Source organism: Siphateles boraxobius, unplaced genomic scaffold (assembly GCF_051911475.1).
Source record: "Siphateles boraxobius isolate OS27281-9 unplaced genomic scaffold, OSU_SipBor_1 254, whole genome shotgun sequence".
In the NCBI taxonomy this organism is placed as follows: domain Eukaryota; kingdom Metazoa; phylum Chordata; class Actinopteri; order Cypriniformes; family Leuciscidae; genus Siphateles; species Siphateles boraxobius.
Window position 1 is genome coordinate 80,001 of NW_027508870.1, and position 10,000 is coordinate 90,000.

Here is a 10,000-nt window from a genome sequence, read left to right on the forward strand (position 1 = left end):
GTCATTATTAAGCTCAATTCAGTTCAATTCATCAGTTATGAAACGAGAAGACAATTCAGTTCAGTGTTGATTCAGTTCAGTTCAATAATGACTGTACACACAATGCATCTGTCACATAAACATCTTGATGACATTATTGGTGCACAATCACAGTCACTGTTGACTTTGCAAAATGCATCAATTATGAAACAAACTTGAATCACTTATTTAGGTTAGACCATGGAAGTGACTCAAACTGCAGTTCATCCACTGGCCACTAGAGACCGGCTGCAAAAGAAACTCAATCCCATAGACTCGCATGTTAAAATGCCCAACTTTACAGCAGAAAAAAACATGTTCACAGCCTGGTGCAAAAAGTGGTTTTGGTCTAAATAGCTAATTTTGCCCTTCATGACGACTGTGAGGGAGGTTAATGTTTTTAATAACTCATCCATGTAAATTATATTAAGCCTTAAAGTTGTGCATAATTAAAGGCGTGGCCACTTGAGTGACAGGTAGATTTCCGCTGATGTCGCTACTAGACGTTTGTCTGCTGTCTGTTAGCGTCACGACACCTCAGCTAATCGCTGCACTTGTTCGGTTATCCAGGAGTGACGCTGCCAAGATAGCGACGGCTGGCTCCGCCCACTTTGGGCTTCAAAAACGCTCTTCAGAAACACTACGCGTGATGTCACGGACTCTACGTCCATATTTTTTTACAATTTACAAAACTTATTACACAATGTAAGGGACAGACGTAGTCTTTACAGTCTCACGGTTTCATCAACGCATGTTCTCGCTAGACTCGAGAACGCTGCGCCACTGACCGGCTCCTCTGCGAATACACGAGGTCTGCGATGTAAAGTGAGAGGTTGATGAAGCACAACACGGCGACGGCGAGCTTCACGTCCCACGAGCATTTTCCGCTCGGGCAGCCCTGCGGTCGTAGTGGAGTGCCGTGCTTCCGGTCGAAGCTAAACACGGGCCAAATCACAGCAGCGCTAAAGTATAGCAGCACTGCTACGAACGTGTAGACGACCACAACCCGCTCGAACGGCAGTCGCACCGCCGCGGTACGACCCGAGACCGTCAAGGCCACCAGCAGCACCGACGCGGCGAAGCACACGCCGAACACCGACACGCAGTAAACCGTCGCCACGTGGCGTGAGAAATCACTCCCGTTAGCTAGCATCACAAAAATCACGCATGCTACGAAGATTTGCACCACTTTCAGGATGCCGGATGGAGTCGCCATGTAGCCGACGGCACGACCCGGTTTAGCACGCGACAGAAAAACCTCCGTCCCGTACGCGACGCACGCCGCCCACGAGCACACGGTCACCGCGATACGGTAGTTTCGTATGTTGCAGTTGTTGGAAGGACAGTCGTCCGCACGCACGAAGTACACGGGATACACGACAGACGCAGTTAGCGTGAGCAACACGGACAGAGACGCGAACGTCACGGTTAGATTCTCCCACGACACAGGGAGACACGCGTGAAGGCGGGTCACGTCCAGCACGAACACACACACTGTGATGGAGAAGCACGACGTCCAAACCGCCATACAGAACGTCCCGTAGGTGGCGCTGTAACCGGCGGCGTGGATCACCAGAGAGACGACGGCGCAGGACAGCGTTAGCTGACACACACGCGCAGCACCGATGGGGGAGAACACGCCCGCAACGTTTAAATAATGTCCAGCGGAGACGCTCATGTCGTTACGTTCGGCTACACAAGAGCTCAGAAGTTTGGGTTCGGTCAAAAGTCTCACCAAGACAGCATCTGTTTAATCAGAAATACAAATAGTAATATTGATATTTAAACTGTTTTCTATTGTAGAGATATTTAAAGAGTAATTTTTTTCCAGTTCAGTTAAATTTCTTATTATCAATGTTAAAAACAGTTGTGTTAATCAAAACTAAACTTACTAAAAATGTATTAAATTATACAAATGTAAAATTAAAATAATTAAAATAATTTCTAAATTAAATCAAACACTAAAATTAATAATCATGAAAATATAAAATTCAAAAATAAATGCTTATTTATGAAAACAAATCAAAACTAAACTAAAAATGTACAATTAAAATAGTTTTAAAATGAAATCCAACACTAATAATTAACAATGTAAAATTTAAAAAATATTTTTAAAAAATCATAAACAAATACTGCATAATACAAAATTAAACTTGTTAAATTAAATGAAAAAAATGTAAAATTAAAATAATTTTAAAATTAAATCAAACACTAAAAATTAATAATCATAAATATGTAACAAAAAAATAAATAGAAATAAAAAACACTTAAAATGCATTTAATTATAGACATGTAAAATGAAAACAAATAAAACAACTTTATTAAATCATAAAAATGTAGAATTAAGATAAAATAATTTTAAAATGAAATCAAACAGTAAAATGTATAATCATAAAAAAATGAAAACAAGCACTTCTTAAAAATGTTTTTAAATCATAAACATGTAAAACAAAAACAAATCAGAATAAGACTTAAGTTAAATAATAAAAATGTCAAATTCAAATACTTGTACCATGAACACATCAAAATAAAACACACTAAGTGAATTAGGTAAAATAGTTTTTAAAATTAAAATAAATAATGTTAAAAATAGAAATGAAACACAAAAAGTGTGAAATTCGTGATACTTTTATCAGAATTCTTTGAATAGAAAGTTCAAAATAACAGCATTTATTTGATCTTTCGTGACAACGTAAAATTCTTTAATGTTACTTTGATCGATTTATTGTGTCCTTGCTGAATAAAAGAATTCAAAATTCTTACTGACCCCAAACTTTTGAACAGAGTATTTGATATATTTGTATGATGGAATATCTGCAGCTCCACAGATCCAGCGGCAGGAAGCCTGATGTCCGTCGTGACGCACAGATTCCTGTTGGGTTTCCACAGAAGCAGATTCGAGGCCGTTTCTTCTCCTCGGGGTGCGTGAAGTATTTATGACTCTATTTTGGAGCGCGTGACTCACTATCTGTCAAAAAACAAAACCGTCAAAACAGCCAGAGTCTCACAGGGATCATTAACATCAGATCCATTATTACCTTCCAGTCCGAGTCCTTCGCAGCAGAACCAGTCCAGAGAAGAGAAGATCTGTCTGTGCACTGAGGAGGTTATGTCTATATTCGATGAGGGTGCGGCTGGAATGTGTGTCCAGAAACACCTGTGAAGGAATCGCACAGTTATTCTATATATAAACACATTTAGACACAGACACAAGAGAGTCACTTGGGGTTTCCAAGCATGCAGTTGAAGAATGAAGGGTTAAATATTCTGGATTACTGATGACTATCGAGTTGCACTGCGAGTCTGTGGTCGTTCTGAGAGGAATCTTCCAGGTTCCGTGTGAGTTAAAGACCTGAGATGATCATTCATGTGGTTCTGAACCTGTGAAACTAAAGAAATGAGATATTCTGAAGAACGCCTCTGCGTTTTTTGTCCATGCAATGAACTCCAAATGTCATTTTGAACCTCATGTATTTCTATGCATTAAAGAGGCTATATGTACGATTTTTCTAATCACTTTTTTTTATTGCCGATGTGTGAACAGCTTGTAACAAAACTTAAATAATGAGATCTTCCTTGTGTTGTCTCTAAAAACTGCTGGGTTGTTTTAACCCAACGTTGGGTAAAATATGGACTAACCCAAACATTGGGTTAAAAATTGTATTAAAAAAATGTAAATGTTGTCCATATTTGACCCAAAGTTGGGTTGAAACAACCCAGCATTTTTTAGATTGTATGAAAGCCTGTAGATGTACTAAAGACGGTTTGGATTAGACAAACCAATTGTTTATACAATAAACTTACATATGTATGTTTAAACATAGTCTAAACCATTTAAAGATAATTACAGAATCTACATTTTTCACAATTTGCATTTGAATGTAAGGAGTCAGATGGGGACAGTTGCAACATGTAACAATACAATATATTACAGTATATGTCAGTGTTAGCAAAATGTTTATTATCAAAAATGTAAGTTATAATAATATTACAGTGTTATTTATTCATCAGCTTTGATTAGATGACAATTATAGATTTGTCTAGATGTCAAATATTCAAATTGATATAAAATATAGGCTTTTAGTGACATAGGAAGAATTAAATAATTTGTGAGGCAATTAACTTTTATTTAGCCTATTTTTTAACTATATTTTATATTATCATTTTAACAATATGTTACGTACGATCACACACATCTGCACGTGCGCGCACACACACATAAACATAAACCTCCTGTCCTTGCTCCAACCTGATGAACTATATTATATTTAAGTAAAAACTTGTGAAAAAAATGTTAAAAATACTGCAATGTGTCTGTTTTTATGTTTATGCACTGTACGGGGACAGTCAGCCATGATAAAACACATAGACTAAAACCTCCTGTGCTAGCTAAACAATTCACCTTGATACATGCTAACCATACTAGCTTAAAGTTAACATACCACTCATTTAAACCATATAAGTTTGAGCTGAATCACAAAAACAGTGACAATAGTTTAACAAAAACAAAGCTTAAGAAAAGAAATACTTTCATACTTCAAAAACAAATTTTCTTCAGTAAATCCTGAAGAAGCTCAAGAATCTATATAGTCTACAGTCTCAAATATACTTTATAATCAGACTATCATAACAGTGTATTTTAATGAGCTTATCTGTGGACATGATGAATGTCAGATCTGCTGTAAACACACACATCACTATGATCAGATGCTTTCTGAACTGATGCTTTCTCATTTCTGTGTTTATTTAGTTAATGAGAGGAAAGATCAGCACATATTATTCATCTGTCCGTCTTTCTCAGCAGTGGTTCATGTTCGTTAACAGTATATCGCTGCAAATGCTATTTCCAACTTCTATACTTCTAAGTAAAGAACTAAAAGATCTTCTCCGTGAGTATCTGGAGTCTTGATTCACACTCGTGTGTGTTACTGTTCACGAGCACGAGCAGTAAGCGCTGCTGCAGTTTCACTGAACGGCCACCGGTGTCGCTATAACACAGGTTTCTCAATTATACATATAGACCATTTAATGCATAACTATTATGCATTCATGAATTAAAGGATTAGTTCACCTCAAAATGAAAAAAATTCCCCAATGCCATCCAAGATATCCATGTCTTTCTTTCCTCAGTGGAAGAGAAAATAAGTTTTTTGAGGAAAACCTTTTTCTGGATTTTTCTTTGAATAATGGACTTCAATGATGACCAGCGTTTTGAAGTCCAAATCAATGCAGTTTCAAAGATCTTTGAAGTGCTTGAAAATGCTGTGCACGATCGCAGCTTATTATTATTATGCGATCTTATTCGAAGAAAAATCCAGAAATAGTTTCCTCAAAAAACTTATTTCTCTTCCACAGAGGAAAGAAAGACATGGATATCTTGGATGGCATTGGGGTGAGTAAATTATTAGGAAATTTTCATTTTGAGTTGAACTCCTTTGCATCATGTATTTACGTTAACAAAAACACTCGTCAAATCATTGCATTGAGATAAACATTAAAACAAAAGTGCTACAAGACTTACTAACCTTTAAATCCATACATGAGCAGCTTTTGCATGAAGAACATCTACAAGAGAGTTTATAACGGGATGATCTATGATGCTCACGTTGCAAAATCATTATTGTTATACAAAGTCATACACACACATTGTAATTTGACTAAATTAAACAGGCTAATATGGGAGAGACAATAACATATTTAGCGGAACTTTAGCTTCGGTTGAAGTTGACTTGCTTTTATGTTTTTATTAAAATATATTTTATCGGTCATTCCTTTAAAGTTCAATGTTCGAGCTGCAACTGTGACTCATTTACTGGATTAAAAACATAACAGCTGTAACATTTCTGACAACAAAAACACTGATCATCACACCAGAAACAAATATGCTGGAAACATATTCAAATTCACTTTCAGTTTATATCGTCATGTTCGGTCAAGATATAATCTTCCTTCTTCTCAACAGCAGACAGCGACTGAAAAGTTAGTTTTTTTTAGCGTTTTATTTAAAACATTTTTTTTTCCGTTAGTAGCCTAATTTTCTTTTTAAAAATTTGTTTAAAAAACAAATAATTATTCTTAGGTTTTTTTTTTTATATCAGTTGCAGTTTTGGTTATTTTAGAACAAGTTAAACTAGATAAAAATGAGTAGCTAATATTTCTAGACAACTTGCTGGGATTATACTTTTATTATATTTAATATAATTTTTATATATATATTATTTTCAGTTAATGTTTACTTCATTTCAAGTAACTTTTTTAAGTTGTAGAACGATAATAACCTGGATAATAACCCTGGTCCTGGAAACAGTTTGACTCCTGTATAAAGATAAATTTAACAACAGCGCCCTCTGCTGTTCACTCGCTGTACTGCCGGTCCGTTGAGATGATTGACAGATGCCAGATATTGTAATCATGATCACTGATCTCTGGCTAATTCGGTTCTTCAAACTAATTTGCGGATTTGATTCAAATGTCTAGATTAAGTTGTCTGATATACTGTGTTCTTGTGTGCATTGGGAAGACAGATCCACGTGTAAATTCAGGATGAGCTTTCAAGAAACTAACAATCCTGAATTATGTCAAATCATCAACGGTAGGAATCCACGTGCGAAGAAAACACTAGTGAAAACACGTGACCAAAAGTACAGCACGCGCATTGTGAACGAGCTTATGAAGTCCGTCCACTAGAGGGACCCGAACAACCTCTTCTGGATCAGCACAGAAACACGATTAGTCTAAGTGTGTTATTTGTTGTCTTGTAAGATATGTTTGTTTTGCACAGTGGTGCTACTGAAACACTGTAGGGAGAGAAACTACAAAAATACTTGAACTTGAATTAGAAACATTATTATCATGCGTTTAGATTAATTTAAATGTGATGCAGATCATAAACTCTTAAATTCCCCCCGTAGTAAAACAACAACACATCTTTGCTCACCAAAATGACATATGTAAAGTTTTGAAAAAAATGAAAAAAAAAAAATGAAAAAAATAAATAAATATAGCTTGAATGTAACTGGACACCCTTGCCTCGTTTAGTGTTCGCGGTTCTATGAATATGCAAATGAGCCCCGCCTCCACTCACTCACTCACTCAGAGATCCACTCGTTGACGATCACACGTTGATCTGATTGGTTACAAGGTAGTTTGTGACGTCAGAAACACCAGCGATTTCAAACCGTGTTTTTGAGACTGTCTTTGGTTCACTGCAGTTTTAAGGAGAAAATACTCAGCAATGCTGTAGACTTATGAATTTATACATGGTTTGTCTTAAAGTATATTAAAAACACCACATAGACACATAAACAACATTAAAATCGGGATCTTCACCACAAGGGGGACTTTTTGAAGTCTTCTTCAATTGTAGTGCAGATCACTTTTACCTTTGAACGCGATGAGGAAGAACAAGGCGGTGTTTTACGGGTTAAACTGTGGACGCGCAAGCATTAGCTCACCTGCGCGGCTCCGCTAACCCTCAGCAGGTCCTTCATCAAAGAGCCGCCACAGCTGGAGCTCATTAACCGAGTCGACGGGGCCGCGGCTAGTGGAGAGATGACGAGTGCCAGAGCCTCCGGACACTTTGAAGTTCCTCCAGACGGGCAGCGTTTACATCAAAGCATCGCTTACCCACTACCAGCTTCGCAAAATGCCTGAAATCTTCGTTTGAAAACTAAAGGCTGTTTACACAACACTGTTTTCAACTAGAAACAGAAAACTTTTTATGCGTTTTGGCCGTTCATTTACACAAACGTTTTAATGAAAACAAGTTTTTAAAAACGATACCGTTATCGACTCCGTGTAAACTACAAAAATACGAATTTGTGAACACGACGTCATGCGCATGCATCGTTCAGTCTATAAAGTGTTTCTTTACAAAGAACATCGCCATCTACTGGCCTGGCAGCAGAATACAACGATTTTAGTCGTTTTCGCGGATCCACGTGAACGGGGATCATATTGATAATGTTTTTAGGTGGAAAATGCAAAAAAAAAAAGTTTCTGTTTTTAGTATGTTGTGTAAACGAACCCAAAGTGGAAGTTTTTTAAAAACAATATCGCTTTCATTTGTGTGGAAACTCCAAAAATGTGAATTTGTGAAAACGCTTTTCCGTTTTTAGTACGTCGTGTAAACACAATTTTTTGAAAAAGATACCATTTTCGTCTCCATGTAAACTATAAAAACATGAACTTGTGAAAACTGTGACGTCATGTGCGTTACGTGAAATCTTCGTTTGAAAACTAAGGGCGGTTTATACAACACTGTTTTCAACTTGGAACAGAAAACTTTGTTCATTTACACGACAACGGCGTTTCGGGTGCCCAAAAATTCAAACTTTTGGAAAAAGGGAAACTGCAAGTGTGTGAAAACGATACTATTAACATCTCTGTGTAAACTAGAAAAACGCGAATTTGTGAAAATTATGACATCATGCGCACGCGTGTTAAATGTTCAGTCAGTTTCTTTACAAAGAACATCGCCATCTACTGGCCTGGCAGCAGAATACACCGCTTTTAGTCGTTTTTGCAGATCCGTGTGAACGGGATCATTTTGATAATGTTGATATGTGAAAAATGTTTTTTGGTACGTTGAGTAAACGAACCCAAAGTGGAAGTTTTTGAAAACGATACCATTATCGTCTCCATGTAAATTACAAAAACGCAAACGTCATGCGTGTTCAGTCTATAGACGTGTTTCTTTAAAAAGAATATCGCCATCTACTGGCCTGACAGCAGAACACAGCGATTTTAGTCGTTTTCATGGATCCGTCTCGCCTATACGCCAAATACGCAAAGGAGTAATGTTCCAGTTTTTAGTACAGAGGGACCCAGAGTTGTCAACACAAAAAGGTGATGTCTGAAAAAATGATATAAATAAAATATAAATATTAGTAAACTTGAACATAAAAAACTTTGGGGGGGGGGAGGGGGGTTTTACAAATTTTGCAAAGGAATTTACTAAAGATAAATAAGTTTAAGTAGGCTATTAAAATGACTAAAACAAAAATAAATTACAGCTATATATATATATATATACACACACACATATTAAAAACTTAAAATGTCAAAAGCACATAGAATTACTAAAATGTACATGAAAAAGAAAAAGGAAAATATAAAAAGGAAAGCTTATTAAAAATATGAATAAATACTATAGTATATTAATAATACTAAAAGAACTGAGTGTGACAGCATTACAATTAAAGTATTCAATTTGAGACGCAGTCATGGACTACTTAGAAACAGCTGATGCCAGAAAAGAGAAAACTCAACTGGCAATAACCATTGTTTAATTGATGAAGTTTTGCATGAAGTATTGTTAAACTATTGAACTACTGCAGCCGGAGAATCCAAACGCTCTCGTCCTCCTGCGCTGATCAAACGTCACTTCTTTCCTGAAAACATACAGTGTGAAATTTAATATACATTTCATATATTAAACAGTTCTATAAATCTAAAAAAAACTATTTATTAATATAAGAAAAGGCCCACATGGATGTTGAAGTACGTTATCATGTTAAGCATACCATCTACAAACATATTAAACTGTTTTCAACATTGTTTAATAATAATAATGAATGTTTTTGAGCATCACATCATATTATAGTGATTTCTGAAGGATCATGTGACACTGAAGACTGGAGTAATGATGCTGAAAATTCTGCTTTGATCACAGGAATAAATTACACTTTACTATATATTCACATAGAAAACAGATGATTTACATTATTATAATATTTCACTGTTTACTGTATTTGTGATCAAATATATGCAGCCTTGGCAAGCATAAATGTCTTCTTTTAAAAAAAAGAAATAAACATAATTTGAAACATTGTTTGTCTGAAATAAAACAAATATTATGAAATATGGCTTAAACTGTGTAAAAATCAATTGAGTTTATGTTTGACTAAAAACGAAACACTTGCCTTTTGTTTGTGTTATTCAACTATGTTAACTAAAACTATTAAAAACATTTCTGTTATTT

General features: G+C 35.9%; 2 protein-coding genes across 2 annotated transcripts in view; both read right to left on the minus strand.

Annotated features, from left to right (window-relative positions):
- Positions 1-727: 727 nt before the first annotated feature.
- On the minus strand, positions 728-1,696 carry LOC143751374 (myeloid-associated differentiation marker-like protein 2). Its single transcript, XM_077243941.1, has one exon. The coding sequence runs from the start codon at positions 1,694-1,696 to the stop codon at positions 779-781; it is 918 nt and encodes a 305-aa protein (XP_077100056.1). The 3' UTR covers positions 728-778.
- Positions 1,697-9,288: 7,592 nt separating this feature from the next.
- The window catches only part of LOC143751378 (tether containing UBX domain for GLUT4-like), a 30,633-nt gene continuing 29,921 nt past the window's right edge, over positions 9,289-10,000 (minus strand). The window contains exon 17 of the mRNA XM_077243947.1: positions 9,289-9,410. Coding sequence (XP_077100062.1) covers positions 9,400-9,410 — 11 coding nt within the window. The 3' untranslated portion in view covers positions 9,289-9,399. The remainder of the gene's footprint in view (positions 9,411-10,000) is intronic.

What these genes read in the sequence shown, in the direction of transcription:
- LOC143751374 (XM_077243941.1), bottom strand. Translation starts at nt 1,696, where the DNA reads ATGAGCGTCTCCGCTGGACATTATTTAAACGTTGCGGGCGTGTTCTCC.